The 23,962-nt window shown below is 34.4% G+C and overlaps 2 protein-coding genes across 3 annotated transcripts in view; one reads left to right on the forward strand and one right to left on the reverse strand.

Annotated features, from left to right (window-relative positions):
* Positions 1-17,932, reverse strand: part of LOC123542672 (uncharacterized) — a 35,654-nt gene extending 17,722 nt beyond the window's left edge. The window contains exons 1-12 of one of the 2 annotated variants that reach the window (XM_045328625.2): positions 17,729-17,932; positions 14,275-14,328; positions 13,623-13,769; positions 12,285-12,538; positions 9,293-9,387; positions 7,318-8,070; positions 6,988-7,043; positions 6,415-6,485; positions 5,637-5,702; positions 3,082-3,178; positions 733-775; positions 123-283 (exon numbers count right to left, since the gene is read on the reverse strand). In XM_045328625.2, the coding sequence (XP_045184560.2) occupies positions 123-283; positions 733-775; positions 3,082-3,178; positions 5,637-5,702; positions 6,415-6,485; positions 6,988-7,043; positions 7,318-8,070; positions 9,293-9,387; positions 12,285-12,538; positions 13,623-13,769; positions 14,275-14,328; positions 17,729-17,839 (1,908 nt within the window). In that variant the 5' untranslated portion in view covers positions 17,840-17,932. The remainder of the gene's footprint in view (positions 1-122; positions 284-732; positions 776-3,081; positions 3,179-5,636; positions 5,703-6,414; positions 6,486-6,987; positions 7,044-7,317; positions 8,071-9,292; positions 9,388-12,284; positions 12,539-13,622; positions 13,770-14,274; positions 14,329-17,728) is intronic. The other variant, XM_045328634.2, reaches the window with a different exon arrangement.
* An 85-nt stretch (positions 17,933-18,017) lies between these two features.
* Positions 18,018-23,962, forward strand: part of LOC123542642 (cleavage and polyadenylation specificity factor subunit 2-like) — a 176,695-nt gene continuing 170,750 nt past the window's right edge. Inside the window, exon 1 of the mRNA XM_053538095.1 lies at positions 18,018-18,175. The gene's annotated coding sequence lies outside the window, so the exon portion shown is untranslated. The remainder of the gene's footprint in view (positions 18,176-23,962) is intronic.

Below are 23,962 nucleotides of genomic sequence, written 5' to 3' on the forward strand. Positions count from 1 at the left end.
AAATATGCTTGTTATACTTTTTGTCATTTTGTCAGTATGCCTTTTGTTGTTTTACATCTCAGAGTAAATTTTTTCCCTTTTTTGTGTTACAAGATACAGATCGAAATTTCATAAATTCATACCTTAACTCTGGTAGTATTTTCAGGCAGGGTAACTCCTGATCTTTCTGTTGACTGAAATGCCAGGATATATTTTTCTCCACTGTCCACTCTCTCACTCTGCATAACTATCATGTCACAGCACTCTGTCTTGAACAGCTGAAGCACCTCGTGGTAATAATATACTGAATACAGAGAAAAACAAATCTATCATGTCACTATCATGTCCTAGCATTGGGTACTGAACAACTGTAACACCTCATGATAATAATTTACCAGAAAAGATGAGCAGCCGTATGACTGTATATATTACTATTTAAATTTTAATTGCACTACTAGACTATATGCTTACTACTGACAGACACTGATGACTTGACAAGTCAGGTAAAGGACAGCACAGGGTTACTGACAGTACAAGTGGTGACTTGATTTTTTTCCATTAAAAAACATTTTTTGGATCAATTTAAAAGTTCCTTTCCTACTATGCTTTTGGAAACTATAAATTTAGCTGTTAATCCAAAAGTTCTGACATTTCAAAATGCTGACCTTTTCTAGAAAATGTTAAGACAATATATTTACTATCATAATAATAAGTAAAATGGGATCTTTGCTAAACAGTATAAATATATCTTACCAATTTTGATAGAGTCAGATACTTTTTCCAAAACATCCACTTTCTGTAATATAAAATCAAAATACAATTATAATCCTCAAGTTGAATATGGGTAATGGAGTACTGACTGATTCTGTCTTAAACATGTCTAAATAGTAGAACGAGATCTAATGGATTCATTATAAAATTCTAATCCAGCTAAGAAAAAAAACCTCTAAAAGTTTTATTAAACTAACATACACTGTGAAATCATTTATAGTAACATAAAACCTTGTGATTTTGTTTAGTTTGCACCATTTTTCAATAATGTAATGGCAGGCAGTTAACTTAACCAGTATTCCTGGATTCTGTACCAATACTAATCTATCCTCCTCAAGTAAATACCAACTACTCCATTTCAATAAGAAGTGAAGAATGAAATGACTGTAGACAAAATGTCTTTAACAAATCTTCAAGAAGAACAAACACCTCAACTGTGCTTGACCACACAACCCTGAAACCCATACATCTGCACTCTCCCTACTCAGCAAGAAGGCATGCAAAATCTTACAATTTTAGCAAAAATGTGTGTAAATATAATTAACAAGAATGTGAATTTAGTGGATTTAAAACTGAACATGAAATGAATAGGATCCATGTTTATATATTGGAATCTTAAAACAAGAGGGCCATGATGGCCCTATATCGCTCACCTGTTATCATTGCACTTGAGGACAAGAAGGTCCTCAGAAAAAATATCTAAGTCCAAAGGACAAGAACAACAAAGGGAAGAAATTTAACCGAAAAGAAAAAAAAAATTCTTACAAGGTACAGATATGTCAAAATACACCTAAAAATTGGAGGTACCATTCATATTGTACCACAAAAAAGTGGTCTCGGTTTTTCCCTACGGCCAATAATAAAAAAGTTACTAAAAATAAGCTATTTATAGTAACATAAAAGGGAAGTAATTAAAAAAAAAAATTATTGTAAGTGAACAAAAGAAGCATCTGCCAAATAAATCTGTTGACATAAATGAAATTTCAGATCAGTATCTTCATTAGTTACGGATATACCCATTTTAATTTGAAATAAAGGGAGGTAATTTGACATAAAATCAGTCCACAGTTATCTACCCTAATTGGCTCAGTCCAACTAATGACAATGATGAAATTTCAAATAAGTCCTATAAGTACTAACTGATAACAATCAGGGGAGGTAATCAGATATAAAATAACTCTGGAACCTACGATTGGATCTGATTTGTCATGGAATCCAAGATTTATTGTTGTTGAAGATATTTTGGAAGTTTGTATCAAATAAAACCATAAATGAAGTCTCTACATGGCTGCAAAAACCAAAACAGCCAATTTTGGACCTTTAAGGGGCCATAACTCTGGAACCCATAATGGGATCTGGCCAGTTCAAGAAAGGAACCGTGATCTTATGGTGATAAAAGTTCTGTGCAAGTTTGGTTAAAATAAAATCATAAATGAAATCACTATCGTGCAGACAAGAAATTGTTGATGGACGGACGCATGCACGGACGCACGGACACACGACGGACGACGAACGAAGGGTGATCACAAAAGCTCACCTTGTCACTATGTGACAGGTGAGCTAAAAACAAACAATAATTCCTAACAAATAATAAAGATTTCACAATAATGATATCAAGAAGGCAGCAATACCTGAGGGTTTCTAAAACCTTCCCTTTGTACTAGATACAAAGGTATATGATTTCATTTATTGTTACATAGTTTGCAGAGGCATTACCACTGATGTTGCATAATTTGCAGAGGTGTTACCACTGATGTTGCATAATTTGCAGAGGCATTACCACTGATGTTGCATAATTTGCAGAGGCGTCACCACTGATGTTGCATAATTTGCAGAGGCGTTACCACTGATGTTGCATAATTGCAGAGGCGTTACCACTGATGTTGCATAATTTGCAGAGGCGTTACCACTGATGTTGCATAATTTGCAGAGGCGTTACCACTGATGTTGCATAATTTGCAGAGGCGTTACCACTGATGTTGCATAATTTGCAGAGGCGTTACCACTGATGTTGCATAATTTGCAGAGGCGTTACCACTGATGTTGCATAACTTGCAGAGGCGTTACCACTGATGTTGCATAACTTGCAGAGGCGTTACCACTGATGTTGCATAATTTGCAGAGGCGTTACCACTGATGTTGCATAATTTGCAGAGGCGTTACCACTGATGTTGCATAATTTGCAGAGGCGTTACCACTGATGTTGCATAATTTGCAGAGGCATTACCACTGATGTTGCATAATTTGCAGAGGCATTACCACTGATGTTGCATAATTTGCAGAGGTGTTACCACTGATGTTACCATTCAAAACTGATGTAAAAGCATTTACCTTAAGGCTGTCATCATATGTGAACTTTGTACGGGGATTCTTTATTGCGTTCCAAACAGCTCGAGGATCCGCTTGAATGATTCCTTTTCCAAGGTAACTGATGAAACAAGTCAAGATATCAATAAACACAATAACAGTATAATGAAATGTTTCGACGTGTTAATAAAAATCTGAAAACTTTAATACTGATTAAGATTTGCTGTTTGTTGTGCTTTGTGATGTAACAGCTGTTAATCAACCTGTTTGTATTCCTGAATTCTGTACAATAATCTGCTGTGTAAGTCAGTAACAAATTAATCAGAACTGAAGGTATTAACTTATACTTTATATCATACTCATAGAATACCAACTACCTATAAATGTACGTAAGATTAAATATGTTACTTCTTGTACATTTATATTGCTATAAACCACGCTGGGACTTCTGGCAGATCTATGAGTCATACTAGCGATTCTTGGATGATTTGCCATAAGTCCCAATGTGGTTTTTACCCATATAAATGTTAAAGGTCCATTACTAAGGGAAAGTGAGTTGGCAATTTTTTTCATAGCCAGTGCATAGACTTCTGCAAGACACTAAATAATGAAGATTGGCAGGTCAAAATTTACAGAAGGTCTTTGGAACTCAAAGAAATGTATGTGTATTATGTTGAAATTTCAATGAATCGACAGAATGACCCCCCAGGTCTTTTTAACTTTCTTCATACTTCATAGAAAAATAATTGTACATATACTGCGATTTATTTCGAATTTCTACATACCAACTTTCTTTTTCCAATAAAATGAAATAGTTTCTGTGCTTTTTAAAAGAAATTAAAATGTTCACTTTCCTTAGTATTGGACCTTTAAAGAAATAATATTCAGTCCTTATACCTATATTTCTACACTAGCTTACAACAAAATAATGAGACTTCTTTCAATAAATATAAGAAAATATATAATAAATCTTTAACTGTTGATCTTTACAATAAAAAGAGAACATCCAAAAAGACCCACCATGTTTAATTGTAAATTCCAAGAAAAATCACACTGCCATGTCGATTCTATTTTGATCTTTACCCTCAGAAAAAGGAGTTATAGCTATCACTGAATGTTCTTTTTTTGAAATTTTGTTTACAGATTTTAAGTTTATTTTTTCAATAATGCCATTTAATTTATGTTTCTTTTGTTGTCAGATTGCATGTTAGATGTCATGACAGTTTGATTTTTCTTGGAATTTAGAATATTTTAATTAAAGTCAGGAACTGTATTTTTTTCAGATGGCAAATATGGGTCTTTTTGGATGTTCTCTATTGATACATGTATCTTACTGAACCAATGTTGTTTATATTGAAAAAAACAAAACAAAAAAAACAACAACAACACTTTTTTCTTCCTATACAAAATAAAGAGTGAAAGTAATTATCTTTGGATAAGGACACCTATTATGCAAAAAGAAATCAGTTTATATTCCAGTATCCCTTTCATGCTGATATTGACTAGTTGTCACATATACAAGACAACTGTATCAAATTAATTAACTTTGCAAGAGGAAATGACTCTAAAGACAATAACATTTGTCAGATCGTCACAGAGGACATTCATCTCACATGTACTTCAATACTGAACTTGTATCTGAAACTCACAGCTGTGGTCTGCTGGTACAAAATAACAATGCTGTATATTTGAAAATCTGACTGATCCAAAGTGTACGTAAAGAAATTCAAATCTTACACATGTAAACTTTTTGTTTTGTTCAGTTAAACACTATTTTTCAACAGTACTTCAGTTGAATATAGCTGTTCATTAAATTAAATCTAACCAGAATAAAACCAGTTTTCTGGAGGTAAAAGATAACTATAACAGATAACCTAACAAAAACAAAGTCCCATAACTATGCAGAATATTTATCTAAAAGAACGTAACAAGCACCATGCACAACTAGGGTTGGTACTGATCACTTGTGTGAAGTTTCATTAAATTGTGTGCAAGGGTTCAGAAGATTAGGCGCGCACAAGATTGCATATGCAGACTGTATGTACATAGTCTGTTAACAAGAAACAAAGTCCCATAACTCTGCAATTTTTGTTGTTGAAAGAACCTAACATGCACCATGCACAACTAGGGTTGGTATTGACCACTTGTGTGAAGTTTCATTAAATTGCGTCAAGGGGATGAGAAGAGATGGTGCGCACAAGATTATGTCTATGTATATAGTATAGTAACAAAAAACAAAGTCCTGTAACTCTGCATTATTTTTTTCTGAAAGAACCTAACATGCCCCATGCACAACTACTGTTGTTACAGATCACTTGTGTGAAGTTTCATTAAATTGTGTCAAGGGGATGAGGAGAGATGGTGCGCACAAGATTGTGTCTATGGACTGACGGACAGACAGACATCCTGAAACCAGTAAACTCGCTATATTTGAACTTGGAATGTTCGTGTGACTAAATATGTTAATAGACAACTTGGGAGAAGATGCACAGCTAAAAATTATCGCGAAAATAAATCTGTTGCAAATATTTCTAATGTGACAGTATTATGGTATATGATCAAGTGAGATGATATCTTACCAGTGAAGGTTTTCTTTAATTGAAACTTTCTTCAAAACAACAACATCATTTTCAAGGCCACAAAACCTGCAGAATAATTCATATATTGTACATTAAGTACAACATACTGACTTTTAATTTACAAACAGATCTGTTCCAGATACATTGCTATAACACAAGACAACAGCTGTCCTGGTTAAAAATGACATGTTTGACTATTTCAAAATAAAAACCTATAAAAGTACCTTAAGATTATTGGTGAGCCATGGCATAAAATCAGAAACAGTTGTTGCAATACATGTACTACATCAAATACATGTAAAAAACTGCAATTGAGAAGAACTATTATAAAAAGGCTACATTGTTAAAATGTAAAGTTATATCATGTCAGTTTCTGCTGAGCAAATTTTCAACATCCTTTTCTTTTTTAGTGGCATTGACATAAGCTTACATATTAGAAATTACAAAGGAAATGTCCTCCATTGTTTTTATAACCATAAAATGATAAAAAAAAAAAAAACAGAAATAATACTCATTCCTATTTAAGTAAAATATACCATGTATTTAAACTCAAACAAATTTTAGCTTGCATATAATAAAGAATCATTCAATAATACTAAACTTTTAGTATTTTTTATTATGACTCACTATCGTATTTTGTCTAGCTATTTTAATGTCATTATTAACTGGCGTGTGAATTTTGATAATGTAATATCTAAGTAATTCAGGACTATTTACAGAAAACTCAAACAATCCACGGCACTAAACTAATCACTTTGATAAGTACATGTGCACTTACATCCATCCTCCTGAGTTGACGACTTGATCATGTACTGACTTGCTCAGATCTATGTTGGAAGCTTGAAGTGCCTGAACAAATATAATAACTTTGTAAATATTCTTTAAAATATATAATCTAAGAAAAATACAATTACAGAAAAGTGTACCAACAAAGTGAACAATCTACAAAGAGCTTTAAAGAAAGCATTTAGAAAGATGGCACTTCTTCAAATCCTTCTATTATATCTCTATAGTAACCGTCATAAGTACACTGATCACTCGAAATCAGATTATATTTGAAGGTAATTTCCCCATTCAATCTCTTCATTTTTCTTTTTCAAGTAACAACATTTTAACTACACTAGGATATTGTGTAGGACTTTTCATTGTTTTTGAATACCTGTTAGGTCTGATAATCTGTATGTTTTCCTGGCTTCAACCATTATTATTAACTGCCTTTACACAATATCTGACATACATTCATCCCTGACAGTTCATAAGGCTATTTCCGTACTACATGTTTGACAAATCTTCATAGACTTAGCTAGGACTTTGTAATACACAAACTAAACTATCAATAACACAAACTTACAACTGCAAGAAGTTCTGCCGCTGTCTGATTGGCTTGGACTATGTGATAAATGTCCTCTGTAAAATATACGTGGAACAAAATAAATAAAACGTCATAAAAATTAACAACTTTTAAATAAAACGTCATAAAAATTAACAACTTTCTTGTCAATAATTTGAATTATTTCTATACTGCTACTTGTCTATTTACAGCATTCAAGATTTTTTCTATGTTTAAAATGAATTCTGTTGTTACACACATCGGGCGATAAATTTGCCTTGTATCTAAAATATGGTACCAGTTACATTTATATACAGATTAAGTATACACACAACAACACATACAATGTACCTTTAGAATCTGTAGATTTGAGCAGATTTTCTGTGGATTTTTCAAATTCTTCTTCAGCATTTATATCTGCATCAAGAATCCTGTCTATATCTTCCTTCCTTTCTTTCTCTACATCTACCCTACCACCTCCAGTCTCTGAGGCACTGGAGTCGCTGACACTCTGAGCTTCTTGAAACACTGCAGATCCACTAGAACTGCTGTTTATTTCATTTTTTCTTTCTTCCATGTCTGCATGGCGTGCATCAATGACCGTTTTATTGCTTGCTGAATTCCCACTTATGTCATCATCTTCATTGTTATTTACATTAGCATCTTTTATTGTAGCAAGTTTTGGCATATCCTTCCTTCTATCAAGAGAACTAGTTTTCAATGTATCAGATACAGACTTGTTAATGTCTAGCCCATTTGAAAACGTTGGACTGTTATGTTTCAAAATGGAAGCAGAACGAATAATCTGCTGCTTTGGAGAATATAATTTATCAGCACCAAATGAAGGTTTTTCAACTAGAGATCGAAATCGTAAAAACATCTTTCTTCCCGGACTTGTTACATCTTCAGATGAACTGTATGACCTTAACACCTTTTCTGACCGAGGTGAAGGGAGTTTTATTTCGACTAGTGGGGTGGCAGCTAGTTTTCGGTACTGGATATATTCCGTGAATGAACTGAGTGCCTCCGAGACATAACTGGCAGTAGTTATACGGTTCTCTCTGTCTTGATAACCTAGCACCGTCAATAAACACTCCTCTACATCTGAAATATGATGAAAAATTTACTTTAAAGTAAGACATGAAATGTCATATTGTGTGTGGCAAAACAGAAGAAAATTAACTTTTAACAGTGTTGAACTGCAGACAGATTGGTATTAAACAGAATTATATGACTTTTTTTATTAATGGAGCTGGTAATTGGACAGGTATGATATTCTTCCACTGTTTTGCCATCATATTACTAAATTATAAACTAAATTTACTATACTACTGAAAAAGGTTTCAGTTAGCTGAAAAAACTTATCAACTGAGATTATGTTGCTTTTGAAAAGCTCTTTGATTACTTTGTTTGCCTTGATGTCATTGTTAATAGTAGTTCAGTTATATACTAAAGTTAGTTAACCTGAACAGGATAGTCCTGGATTTCTTATCAATATCGATCGTTCCTCAACAGAACTTAATAACTTTCTCACATAAATAAAGGACTTATGGCAAACAACTGCTGAAAATATTTAACAAATTGGAAAACCTGTTTATTCCAAGCTGAACTTAGTTTTGTGCACTACATGTACATATTTTGATAAATAAAACATACTGTAAGATGAAATGCGATGGAAAATATGAAAATGAAGGAGAAAAAAATGCTGTTCCTACAAATAATATACTCCTGAGGAAGGTCAAGTATCAACTAGTTACAAAGAGAAAAAAATATTAACATCACTAGCCCTTGGTAGGTTATTCTATATTGATATTCGTCCAAACTGAACTTCATAAAATTGATGTTACAAAAAAAAAAATCAAAATATCTTCTCCATCAAATTTCTTCAAAATGAAAACAAGATAATTATCACATTCCACTAAATTCCTTCCTGCAATTAAAGGTAGTTTTCAAAATTTTCCAAGCTTTTGTGTATAAAAAATTCAAAACTAACAATTTTCTGTCATGAAATAAACAAGTATTCTTGCATTCCAGACTGGGATTTCTGGTGATTTCATCGGTGCTAGAAAACTCCATCTTATGAGGTGTAAGATGAGTCTCATTCTGTAAATGACATATTAAGGAAAATGGCAGGCAAGAAAAAGATTCAATCACTGGTGGTAGGTGCAGATGGATATATCCGGCTCTCGAGGTAACTGTTTACGTGGTAACTTGGCAGTGCCTCTTACCACCAAAACAGTTACCCTCGAGCCAGATGATCCCATCTGCACTTACAACCAGTTAAAAGAATCTTAGAAAAGATTGGTAACAATTTTGAGGTTTATACCTTCCACAGGTTGTGCAAGGAAGAAGAGCCACTCCTGGTGAGACTCACACATCTGAAGATGCCAGCATACACCATTGTCTTCCCTATGCCAGTATCTGTAAATATCATGCATAATTATTCTTATAGTCATTACTACATCTTACTTTTTTCAGTTTACCTTTAGCCTGCTGGTGGCAAGTGAATTTGCCTCTGCGACCAGTGTAGACCAAGATCAGCATGCATATCCATGCACATCTGTGCAGGCTGATCATGGTCTGCACTGTTCGCTATTCAGTCAGTTAATTTTCAGTGGACATCCCATTGAATAATAAATGGTACTGCCCAAACTGAATGATAGACTAGTCCATTTTAGAAATATAGCAGGGTAAAGGTTAACAAGAGGGCCATGATGGCCCTATATCGCTCACCTGTTATCATTGCACTTGAGGACAAGAAGGTCCTCAGAAAAAATATCTAAGTCCAAAGGACAGGAACAACAAAGGGAAGAAATTTAACCAAAAAGAAAAAAATTCTTACAAGGTACAGATATGTCAAAATACACCTAAAAAATTGGAGGTACCATCCATGTTGTGCCACAGAAAAGTGGTCTCGGATTTTCCCTACGGCCAATAATAAAAAAGTTACTGAAAATAAGCTATTCATAGTAACGTAAAAGGGAAGTAATTAAAAAAAAAAAATATTGTAAGTGAACAAAAGAAGGATCTGCCAAATAAATCTGTTGACATAAATGAAATTTCAGATCAGTATCTTCATTAGTTACGGAGATATACCCATTTTAATTTGAAATAAAGGGAGGTAATTTGACATAAAATCAGTCCATAGTTATCTACCCTGATTGGCTCAGTCCAACTAATGACAATAATGGAATTTCAAATAAGTCCTATAAGTACTTACTGATATAAATCCATTTTGATTACAATCAGGGGAGGTAATCAGATATAAAATAACTCTGGAACCTACGATTGGATCTGATTTATCATGGAATCCAAGATTTATTGTTGCTGAAGATATTTTGGAAGTTTGTATCAAATAAAACCATAAATGAAGTCTCTATATGGCTGCAAAAGCCAAAACAGCCAATTTTGGACCTTTAATGGGCCATAACTCTGGAACCCATGATGGAATCTGGCCAGTTCAAGAAAGGAACCAAGATCTTGTGGTGATACAAGTTGTGTGCAAGTTTGGTTAAGATCAAATTATAAATGAAGCTGCTATTGTGCAAACAAGGTCAAAATAGCTAATTTTGGCCCTTTCAGGGGCCATAACTCTGGAACCCATTATAGGATCTGGCAAGTTCAAGAAAGGAACCGAGATCTTATGGTGACACAAGTTTTGTGCAAGTTTGATTCAATTCAAATCATAAATGAAGCTGCTATTGTGCAGACAAGGTCAAAATAGCTAATTTTGACCCTTTCAGGGGCCATAACTCTGGAACGCATAATGGAATCTGGCCAGTTCAAGAAAGGAACCAAGATCTTATGATGATACAAGTTGTGTGTCAGTTTGGTAAAAATCAAATCATAAATGAAGTTGCTATTGTGCAGACAAGGTAAAAATAGCTTATTTTGACCCTTTCAGGGGCCATAACTCTGGAACCCATAATGGGATCTGGCCAGTTCAAGAAAGGGACCGAGATCTCATGGTGATACAAGTTGTGTGCAAGTTTGGTTAAAATAAAATCATAAATGAAACCACTATCGTGCAGACACGAAATTGTTGACCCACGCACAGACGGACGGACGCAGGGACGGACGCACGAACTGACGACGGACGAAGGGTGATCACAAAAGCTCACCATGTGACAGGTGAGCTAAAAAAAACCTTTAAATGAGGAAAAAAGAAAATACATTCTGTGAAATCATATACTGGGTGTATCAAACCTGTGCTAAAGACTACCTCAGAATAAAGGCCACTACCATAAAAACTGCTTATAAAGGCCAATATTCTTGTTTCCTGTTGAACCATAGTGTAAATTTACTCCACTTCAGAAAACACATATCAACAGATACAAGTTTTTTTATTTTCCAAGGCTTATCTTAACAAACAGATTTAACTGTACATTTGTAGGTGACTGATTTCTCTTGACTTCCTGTTTGCATCAATCCACATAACTAAAGTGAAACTGACAAGATAAAATTCCCATTAACTTTGTACTTTAAAAAACTTAAAACCTCAAGTTTATATCTCCAAGAAAAAGATGTTTTGGCAAAAACCATAAAATTAAGTGCCAAGGAAATAAAATGCTTTCACAGTTATACACAGAGACATAAAACTTGTGAAAATTTACTAATCTGGAATTCATAACAATAAAGACCAAAGATAACTTCTATTTTAACTTGACAAAGGAGGAACCTAAGTGGATTTTGCAGTGATCAAGCTAAGAACTGTAAATGATGCAGTTTTAATGCATTCTGAGAGGACGGTTTGCTACATACTTAGAGGACAAGAACTATCCTTTGTGGGGTTTGTGACATGTTTAGAGGACAAAGACTATTCATTGTCAGATTTGTGACATATTTAAAGGATATAGACTATCCTTTGTCAGGTATGTGACATACATAGAGGACAAACACTATCCATGGTATGGTTTGTAGCATATTTAAAGGAAAAAGATCATCCTTAGTTGGATTCGTGACATATTTGGACGGAAAAAAAGGGGGACATATTTAGAGGTCAAAAACTATCCTTTGAGGGGTTTCTGACATATTTAGATGACAAACACTATCCTTTGTTGGGTTTGTGACATGTTTAGAGGGCAAAGACTATCCTTTGTTGGGTTTGTGACATGTTTAGAGGGCAAAGACTATCCTTTGTTGGGTTTGTAACATGTTTAGAGGGCAAAGACTAAAGATGATAAAATGCTTGTTTCATTGATTCAATGAAAAGACAGACATGTTTACTAAAATCCTCTGTTTAAAAGACATTTTATATTATCTGTTTTACTCAAAAAAAATTAGTCTGTAATTTACTAAAAGCTCCGTCCATAGTGTACCTTCTGTGTTCCTTTTGTACTGTCTGAAGAGATCTATTTTCATGTGAGATCAGTGACCATATGCCATAGCTATGTGTAGTATCTGGACTGGTTTCTTCTATCACTATGTCATGTTGCACCGGTAAATTACCCATAGTGCTCTTAGTTCTAATTCCTGCTTCACTCTCCATTGGTCTTGATGTGATGCTGGTTGCTAGGCAACCTGGTTTCCAGCTTGATGTTTTAGAAATATCTTTCAGAATTTGTAGAACTAACTGTTAAATATAAAAGTCAGACAGTTATGTATACAGACAACATCAAAATTATCTAAATCATGTCTAGTAATATATTTGCTTCTAAAAAGATGGACAAGAAAGAAATATTATCTAGATACATGTATACGTGTCATGAGTCATTAATTATTCAAACAGAAAATAAAGTCTATTTTGAACTGCAATTGATATATCTGGTTAATACTTTAAAACACAAACTACCTATTTCCACACCCTATTACCTGATGTCTTCCACGCCGAGGGATGTGGCTACCACAGAGGTCAGATATCAATAACGGTGAGTAGTGGTGTTAGTTTTTTTAGCTATACTTCTTCATTTCGACTTTCCAAGAAGATATTCTGGTCCAGGCATACGTGTAAATGCCTTAGCATATTACATAATTAATCCTGGCCGCCAACTTTGTGAAATAAAGAAGTATTCAACTGTTTAAATATGACGTTTATTAGAACTGATGCTAAAATCATATTCAACGGCTGAATTCAAAGTGTTTACAAAATAATTTGATCAGGTTTATCTCACACGTCAAACGATCAATCATCTGGGGATAATCCTGGCAAGTTTCAAATCTGTCCATACGTCTACACTGACATTCTGGCCTTTTAAAGGGACCCGGGTATGGTCACGTATGATAAACTTTACCGCAGTGGGCATTTTGCCGAGGAGTCAAAATATAGGATACCGTTTACGGCAGAGGGAAATTTGCTGTTAAAACGTGTGTTCTGGTTGTTTGTTTTGCTTTCTAGACCTGGGAGGTCAGGGAATATTTTGCAGTATGCATTGTGTTTAATAATTAGGCATTTACACGTATGCCTGCACCAGAATATCTTGATGGAAAGTCAAAAAGAAAAAATACAGCTAAAAAAACTAACACCACTACTCACCATTGTTGATTTCTGACCTCTGTGGTAGCTGCATCCCTCGGCGTGGAGGACATCAGGTAATAGGGTGTGATTTCCATTATTATTTACATACTTATAAGAAATATCAGCACTGCTAATTATCAAAATAAAATATCTTTTGTTGATAAATGATAAAGTTTTTTTACTACAATACTAGTGAACTAACCTGGGCTGGTATCTTGGTTTTTGTGTAGGCAGCGTAAACATCAACACTTGAGCTTTTGCTGTTTACGGATATCTCTTGGCACCATACTCTACTGTTGTGACGAAATGAATGTAACTTCCAACCCTTGTGAACACTTATAGGGAAAGGCTTCAAATAAATAATTATCTAGATAAAAATTCATGCACTCATAACATGTTATGAAAATAACAGTTACTTATAAAAGAATCACAGAACATAATTATTGCTGAAATTGTGATCTGATATCACCTGATTGTGTAAAAGGTCTGTTTATAGTATACTAAATATTGAATGGCTTGCCGGCCAATAGTCAGAACTATTGGCCCTCAGTCAATACAAGACAGTAGTGTTTTATTACTGTAACAATACATTTGAAATTCAATTTTTATTTTCAAAGTTTTTTTTGCTTATTACATGTAGCTAAGTCCACACGAGTTCTATACAGACATACATAGCACAAACTTAGATGGACTGGAGGAACATATATACATAGTTACAATACCCTATATCTAATACACCATGCTTTCAACACACAAATAATGATAGCTCTCCAACAATGTGTCAGACAAATGTAAATGAATTATTACAAACTGGTATCTATTCTTTCAAAAAAATCAGCTATTAATCATGTTACCTTTAAATCTCTGAGCAGTGTGAGAACTTCATATGTAGAGAGTTTGGGTTTCTTCTGAAATAAAAATGCAAGCATTAGTTTTCATTGCAATGTGTTTTTCAAAGGTATATTTTATTTGAATTTCACATATATTTAACAGTTTTAAGCATTTTAAACTAATAAATATGTTCTGTCCAAACTCTGTGTATCAGACATGTTAGCAAGCTGTAAAATTATTGTTAAATTATTACTCTCTCTCTCTCAGGCCTGACTTCCAATAACTACTTACTACTGATTAAATTTTGGAAAGAAAATAATTTAATAGAAGATGAAATTTTGGAAAGAAAATAATTTAACAGAAGACGAAAGGGGAAACAGCTCAATAAAGTTTCATTTTAGGTATGTACATGTAGGTATCTAACTAACCTGACTTAAATGCTAAAATCAAAAGAAGAATTTCTCTGTCTGTTCCCTAAAGCTCTTTCTCTGTTACTTTCAGTAAAATGAAGTAAGTGCTATTTGTCATTTACACAGAATGCGCCAGCAGTGTCAGTTAACATACATTATTAGTTTGATCAATCTTTTCCTAAGCCTCAAAGCCATTTACAAGTGATATGTCTTGGATATACATTCAAACAAAAACCCTTCAGCCCACTGGTAATACCATTCCTGAGTACAGTTAATGTGTGTATGCATGTCAACATTTAACTTGCTATATCTCTTAACCTTTAAAACTTTTCCGCTTCCAGTCTATGGCAGAAATCTGGATCACCAAGAGGAGCTAGCAGACTGTTGGCAAATCGTTACAGATTTACATGACAATTAGTTTCTCTACAGTATTATAGAACAGATAGCAGTAAATATAAAACAAGTGAAAAGCTTCCTACTGCATGGGCCATTACTTTGCTAAAAATCATTTGACTGGAATTAAAGAAAATTTAATCTGAAGAACCTCATTATGCACCTCGTCACCAAAAAATCAATATCTAGTATAGACATGTAACTCCACTAACTGAACCAAAGTAAAACTAATTGATACTCTGTTAATACATATTGTCTTCCAAGCTATTTATTTAGCCATTTCTTAGCATGAACATTACATCAGATGGACTTACATTGCCATATCATAATAGGCACATTTGTCTTCAAATGGCTGTGTATAAAATAGAGACTGGATGCAAGAATTGCTTAAATTCTTTGACCTATAACTGTGACATTAACCTTTGAGCTAAGAGTTTGAATTTTGTGTGCAACCTTTCATCTGGATAGGAGAAGTGTTTGTGCAAATCATGAAGCCATTCATCAAAAAGTTAGACAAGACATGAAAAATTACCTACAGTCTTTGATCTTCCTACTTCAAATTCTTGCCCACAACAAAGAGCTTGTAATAGTTTGTACTTAGTTATCCGAAAACCCATCCATGCAAATGTATTGACTAAATGAAACTTGGATGGACTAATGGCCACAGGTCAAAGCTATAGTTTTAACAACGATTTCTAACCAGAAGGGAAGAAATAAAAAGAGGAAAATATAAAAATTTACAAAACAAAAAGACATAAAAAATCATGTCAAGAATGCTACAGACTTAACAGCAGGCAAATCTTCTGATTCTTTGTGTGGAATAAAAAAAGAAGCTGCACATTATCAGGTTTTCCATTTTTTAATAAGACTGGCAGCATCAATCCTGCTCAGACATTCAAAACTGATGCAAAGCCTTCAAAAGGTCTGTAATTCAAGGAAATGATGAAGTTTTCATGGATATATAGGTAATGCAGGTGTGAGCATCACTTTTACAGAAAACTCAAAGTCTGTTGCAGTGGTATAACAGCTTTCCATTCACAATGTGAATATTACCAACATAAATCATTTTATACAGTCATATCTGTCACTTCTGCAAATTTCACACAATACAGGACAGAATTACCAGTATGAATTTCCTAAGACAAAACTCCCCCCACATTCTATTCTGATCAAACTGTCCAAGACAGGCAAAGCAGGGTTGGCAAGTATTTCCCGGGGGCGGGAATTACCACAGGTATTTCCCGGTAATTCCCGTCCCGGGAAATGATCCAAATTTCACAAAAGTGGGAAATAGTGGGAAATACTCAATATTTGAAAATTTTTGGCATGAAAATTTACTTTTTAATATAAATTCATTCAATAAATTTTAGTCACATCGATAAATTAGAAGTAAACAAATGTATGCTAGTTCAATATATGCATGGTCTGACTGGCTAGGAGTGGAACACTCAGTTGGTCCATTTGATTTTGCTGTATGTGCTCTTAAACAGTCACTCTTGCCACTAACAACTGTCTTACAGTCTTTACAAGTCACAGTCTTTTTAGAACCATCTTCAAAAACATCGTAAAAATCCCAAACTGGATCCTTTGGCTTGAACCTCTTCATGTTTACCCTTTCACTTACAATATCTAACTGTTTATGTGATATGAGTGAGATACCGTTAGACCACGATTAGTGACCATGATTAGAAATCAGCAGCACTATTTCCCACTTTTTCCCTGGGAAATACCTGTATTTCCCACTATTTTCCTGTATTTCCCGCTGTCCAGGTAAAAACTAGTATTTCCCGCTTTTATGCCAACCCTGAGGCAAAGCCTCCCACCCCACTTTTTATCCTTAAAACTCTGAAATAACAAAATTATCAACATAAATTTTCCAACGGACAACAGTGGCAGGAAAGAAGACGTGTTGATAGGCAGATGTGTCAATAGGCAGATTTGCTGCAGAAGATTTGGTTGTGTTGCTGGTCATGGATGCTGGCAGATCATGACTGCCATAGAGGAGAATCTGGAATAATATCAACAAGATTGTGCCCAATTTTGTACAGTATGATTATCATGATTATTCAGTACCAGGTGTGTCCCAATGGAGTTCCTGACACTTTTGGGTGGTAGTCGTTTTTGATGAACGCTGCAGCTCTTTGATGAATCATCTTGAACTGGAGATAAGACTGTAAGCATCGGGGGACCACACAGTGGAAGCATATACCCCACCGTTGGTTGGAAATATATCTTGTAGCCTGTTACTTTTATATGTTAGTCAAATGAAACAAAAAGGATGACCAAAAATCTGGTAATAGTATCATGTACATTGAAATCTGGTCACAGTAAAAAGTGATATTAATTTTGAAAACAAAAATACACTGTATCAGTGCTTGTGGGCAGAAACTGTAGGAGTTAAAGTACACAAGAAAATATGGTAGACCAACGGATTGATAGACACTTGAAACACAGTATGTCTCATTTATTCTATGAAAAGGACCTAGTTAAATGTAATAATTAATTTTTAAATTCTCACATCAATCAGGGCTGAATCAGGTTTTCATATTCAGTAAGCAGTGCCAAATTACATACTGTACTGTAAAACCTACATGACCAACTTTTAGATCAGTCAGGAAACAGTATAGTCTGAAGATGTGAATATAAAAAAGGGCACACCCTTGCATAGTTTTACCTTTTGATCTCTATCATCAATTCTCATCTTGCTGATGAAAAAATACTTCAAAAAGTTTAAGACAGCCACACATAGCAAAACTGCTACAACCGAAATAATTAGGTTATACATCTTTTTTTATTATTTCATCTCACAAGATAAAAAGAGCGTTGATATATCATAAAAAGAAAATTTTTATTTTATTTTTCCAGAAATGACGTTCGTCCGCCATTTTTAAGTCATGTGACTAATTTGATCATTTGCCCGAAACGCTCATCAGTGAGAGACACAATTTAATCTAGAGATAGTAGACGTTTGAAATCATGGCTGCCCCCATGGCGAGAGTTTCTCTGTAATAAATGCAGTGCACATACTTTACATGCAGTTAAAATTTAAAAGAATTAAAATTTACAGATTCACGTTTGTGTCACTGATGTAAATTTTTGTTTTACTGCCGATGAAACAGTAGTATGAAAATTCTCAAATTTATGTACCCTGGCCCTGGTGGTAGAACAAAATAAAATGCCCCTTTTGTATTGTATTGGAACCTGTATTGGTCTTGTAGTCTGTAGAATCTTCTTGAGTTCTGATACCCGTCTTCTGCTATCACTATACTTCTACCCCTTTACTTTTCAGAGCTCACCAGCTCTCAAGAATAACCTTCCATGCTCACCACATGAGTCCGTCAAACATCCTTGTTGCCATTAAAGTAAGGCAGTGGCTCCTAGCCGCAGGGTCTAGGATTACGGAAGTTCCGTATTCCTAGACAACCCTATGAGGATAGGCTAGGATTACGGAAGTATTTAAGAGGCATTAAATATATGTTCGGCAGGGCTGTGGATCGTCAGACAAGTGGCGATCCAATCCGATCTGCGAGTCAGGGCTGACGATTCACAGATCGAACCACAGAACACCAGCAACAACTTATAATGATACAAAAATGCAAGCCTGTCATTTTTGTACTGTTTTCTTTATGGAATCTAAGCTTTGCAGTTCTCATACTGCTCAGTATAATAGTTTTGACGTATGTTTAATGTTTTGCTCATTGATTAAAGTCAGGTTTCGCGGGGGGACTTCTGTAATGTTTGGCCATTCTTGCCAGATCTACTAAAACCCGAAACGGCCGTGCACACACCCCAAAAAGCAAAATAGAAAACGCACGAAAAGAAAATGATTGTATATTTTAAGATTTGTTATTGTTAATAAAAATGTCAATAATCAGGATTTTGTGGTCAATGTTTAACCAGATAAAAAGAATCCAATCATCGGAAGCCTACGAAACGTTCCATAAATCACCGAGTCCTGTCCATCCATTGTTGTACGGAGCATTCCATAGTTTGCCGAATACGATCGTATTTCTAAAAATAGATAGCGTCACGGTGTTTAGTACTTTAAGTAGTCCATCACGGAAAATTCAATGTGTCATGGATATTAGGTGTATGTCACGTATTTATGTCGTCACGGACATCACGGAATTCAAGATTGTCAAGGGTTTTAGGTGATCCCCATTCTTGCAGATGAATGATAAGAGGTCGGTTATTATATAGCTAATATCACAATATTTAGTAACAGTTCCGCTTTTTTTGATAAGAAAATTTTATTTGTTGGACAGAAATTTTGTATCTAACTTTTTATTGAATTTAATTACTTAAATGATAAATGTTTATTCACTATTTTGACAGATTCCATATTAATTTTAGTTCGAAAATAGGACCGATGCTAACTCTACCTAAGACATTTGTTTACATCCAGTTTAGAATCTAAAAACGCGTAATCATCTTAGATGTGCAAGAAAATTCATTGAAGACGTTTAATGTGGCTTTAATTTAGTTTTATTGATAGAATTTTACAAATTGCATGTATTAATGAAAAAGATCGCGATCCAACCATCTTGACAATGACGAATATCCGTACCCGAACTTTTGGTCAAACTCATGCAGACCTTTTTTTACTCCATTTTTGGGGCCGATATTTGGCCCCATTCCCCAAGCAAAAAGTATACTTTTTTCCCCAAAATTTGGTGGAAATTCCCCACCTTAAACCGTTTTTGAGATCTATGTTTTCTACTGGTCGAAATCCGATTTCTAAAGGCGCACTGGCTTCATTACTGCTAGGCACTTATTGAGTTTGCATTCAATGCTCTGCCTCCCGAGTATATTCGATCAGCGCATGTCAATCTAATTGGTGACGATTACCTATTAGAAGCTGTCAGTCGACGTATCATTGAAAGGTACCGCCTCTAATAAACACTAGTGTGTGGGAGCCGCGCATGTGTTTGCTTTTTTATTGATATCATTTAAAAATTGACTTGTACTTTTATTTGTTTGTTAAAGTATCTTTTGACCAGCAAATGTGTGGAAAATTGAAGAATACATTGAAAGGTGAGTTTGCAGAGTGTGATATAAAATTTTATTGATATCATTTAAAAATTGACTTGTACTTTTATTTGTTTGTTAAAGTATCTTTTGACCAGCAAATGTGTGAAAAATTGAAGAATACATTGAAAGGTGAGTTTGCAGAGTGTGCTATAATTATGCTAATTGTCATAATTGTCGATTTAATAATTCCATAACGATAATGCTTAATAAAGAATTGAAGCAGATAATTGTCGTTAATAGTTTTTTCATTCATTATTGTCTTCTAAAACGTTCATTTGAATCATTTGCGTTCTATACGTTCTGTCAGAGACATAGATGTTATTTATGTCTCTGGTTCTGTTAAAAGTTCTGTAAGCATGCTTTCCGCTATACGCCGGATATCCTTTCGACTACCGCTATCGTACACCGACGCACTACCTGAGACGCCAAATGCAGACTATATTTTTGGGGTTCTCCATTACCGCTACTGTGTTTGCAAGCGGGCTTACCGCAGACGACTAATACGTAACCCGAAAAATGGGGGTGCTCATTTCCATAAGCGTATAATGCAGTATTTGGGTAAAAATTGTATATTTTTCCCGCAATTGAAAATAAAGGAATAACAAAAATATACTACATTTTATGCTGCGGGTAATTTTTATGTAAAACGGTTGCTACACTATGGTATTAAGTACATTGTGTGGTTATTTGGTTAAAACTACACTGTGGCACACTATAGTTTCTTTTTTCCTGCAATAGTCTACTATGTATTTATATGCAGATAAAACAAACAGTTAATGCATTTATTATAAGTCACATATTTAAACGGCCACTGCACCACTGTGGCAGTACATGCTATTTTGTGTGAATATGTATTAATACGCTGCGGCACTCTCTTTGGTTTCGCATGCCCTGCAAATTTAAACTACGTGGTAATCGGGGAAATAAAATATGCCTACAGGATAACGTTTTGATTACTAGTATAATCCTTTCGCAGGGTAACTTTCTCAGCACTGTGGAAGTGCACTTAATTCATTTAATATGTATAACTACACTATGGCACTGCCTTAAAATTCAAGTTTCTCACAAAAGTCTACTATAGTTCTTAGTAACAGGACGAGTAAAGCTACACTGCGGTACTACATTGAATTTTGTTCTTCCTACAAACGTCTATTGCGGTTATTATTTGCAGAGTGGTTTGGTTGCTGTACCACTTCCTCCCTATGTCAGCCCCTACCCCTCCCCAGTCCCGTCTAACAAGACATATGCATCCCTTACTCCTATACCTAGATCCTCACTCCCTGTAATTAACATAAGTGCTCTTTTTTCCATTCACCATAGTGCTTTGGAATTCCCTTCCAGAACAACTTGTGCAAGCCCCAACCCTGAACCAGTTTAGACAGGGTGTAACCAAACTTGCACACATTGCTTAACATGATGGACCTCTTTCTTTAAACTGCTTTGGTCTGTAAATCCTTCTTGTAAACTATCAACTATATTCATGCTTGCAATACACATCATGTATTACTTTTATTCTCCTGTCAATTCTACTTCTAAAATTCTTGTACAGCGTGAAGAGGAGTGATGCAGTATAAAAAGATAAATAAATAAATATTTAGTTAATAGTATGCATTAAAAAGAGACTTTAAAATATTCGTTTTAGCAGATGCAGTTTCTGCATATCTTTGGAAGTTTAAAGTTTATATTAGAAGAAAAAAAAGAAGTAGAACTAACGAGGAAGGTTGTTGAACATCTGGTTGAACCGTAAAGTGCTTCTAGACACATCCCTATGGCAAAGGCGTTCCTTGCCAACTCAACCCATCTTTGTAGGTCTTTTAATATAGGGCGAAAATCTTGACCTATGATTTGTAACCACAGAAATTAGTCGACAGAAGGATGTTTTCGGCAGGAATATGGTAATACATGTAATACATTATAATTCCTGGTTCGGTTAGTACAATGAACAAAGGACAGCATATGACACTCAAATCAAAGATGGAAACATGGTAGCTAGAGTATGGAAGGTACGTTCAGGAATTAGAAACCCAAACAAACGCAGGTAGTTGATACCATTGACCGAGAGCTTGCAGACTCACATGAAATTATCTCAATTGTCAGGCGAACAAATGCTTGTCAGTTTTCAGTAAGAAGAAACTAAAGACCGCCGGGGTCTCAAAACACCAACGTCATCATTTGGTTGTAAGCAGTGTAAAGACAGTTATATTGATAATGAATAGTTTTAAAGATTCATGGTATTATTGAGTCATTGCTATGTTACGTGAACGTACTTTTTTTACTCAGGTATATAAATTGGGTCTGAATCAACAGTCGCTCAAATCCAAAATGTACTCGAATTACCGCTCTGGGTCAAATTTCTTGAATATTTAAGCATGTCAGAAGAGGAAAGGTCTGTTATTGCATTATATATTCGACTGCTCTTAACAGGTTAATCTTCTTAGTACAGGATAAAATGTTTCGAGAAACCTAGCCGTTAAGTACAAAGCCAGTTCCAGAGAAGTTGTGCAATATTGTAGTTGAAAATCAAAATGTATTGCTTACATAAAAATATTTGTCATCTTTTTTCAGGGTTAATCCCCGTGATCTTTTAAATAATACTTTCAGAGGATGCTTTCTTTCGTATCATGCGTCCAGAACTGGGATTGGCTAACTAAAGGACAAGTCCATACAGACATCCAATCTGAAAACGTCCGTAAAACTTATGGCAACAAAAGCAAATTTGGAAACTCCAGAAAATCGATTTTAGTATATATAACCATTGCAAATCACTAAATGTTATAATCTGATACGTTTTATTATTGCTCATTATTACTACATTTTAATAAGAAATCCCTTCCTTCAATTTAGCTACATAACGGTTGCAAAAAATCATACATATCAAAATAGAAATTACATGGTGTACACATTTTTACTATGTGTCGTGTGCATATGTACGTTATGTTTTTAGTACGAATGAAAAAGTTTGATTGATTCATCTTTTGATAATTTATTTTCACATGCAATATACTTTTCTAATATGAGCTGTCTCAGGGGAAAAGGTGTTTAGAGTTAAAGTTTTGAAATTCAAGAAAAACATGTTTCATAAAGTTTGGCTTCTTGTGAATTTTGATACATCGGTATAGAAATAATAATCATACAACCGGGCATATTAAATTTAGACACATAACTACATATATCTGATTAAAAAGTTCTACCGATGACATGTTTATCACTGTGAATTTCGGACATTTTATCTTTCTATGCGTCATTAACAATGCTAATTACCCTATCCCCGACCCCCTTGCCTTTAGACGGCTATTCAAAAAATACATGTTTATCTGTATTGATTAACGATTATGTCGTAAGTTGTTGACAAAATTATTTCATTCTTACTCAGTTTAAACGGACTACAGTACAAATTCAACAAAAACAGGAATTATTTCATGACTTTCAGTGAACTTTTTGTGTAACATTACATATGCTCTATGTTACCTTTGCGATGATTTGTATTAATGAATGATCCTCATCTGTTATAGCTTTTACAACTTGCTTTCGTTCAAATAATTTTTTTTTCAATTTCGTCAAATGTTTTTGTTTGCTTTTAATGTTTTACTTTTTATCTCCTACCCGTTTCCTCGGATCGGACTATAGTAGACCGTCTATCATGAATTTAGTCCAAAATACGTTGTTCAGGTTGTGTAGCATTGATATGATTCTTCTTACTCATACCCGTTCATAGGAAATTGCCTGTACTGTAGTGTTTTCATTCAGTTGTTAATTTATCATTTATCTTATAATTTTTGTTATAAAAATGTTTTGTTGCATTTTACTTTTAATCACCTACCAGTTATGTCAGCGGATCGGACTATGTAAACGCGTCAACTATATGTTATTAAGGTTC

This window comes from Mercenaria mercenaria, chromosome 1 (assembly GCF_021730395.1).
Source record: "Mercenaria mercenaria strain notata chromosome 1, MADL_Memer_1, whole genome shotgun sequence".
NCBI lineage: Eukaryota > Metazoa > Mollusca > Bivalvia > Venerida > Veneridae > Mercenaria > Mercenaria mercenaria.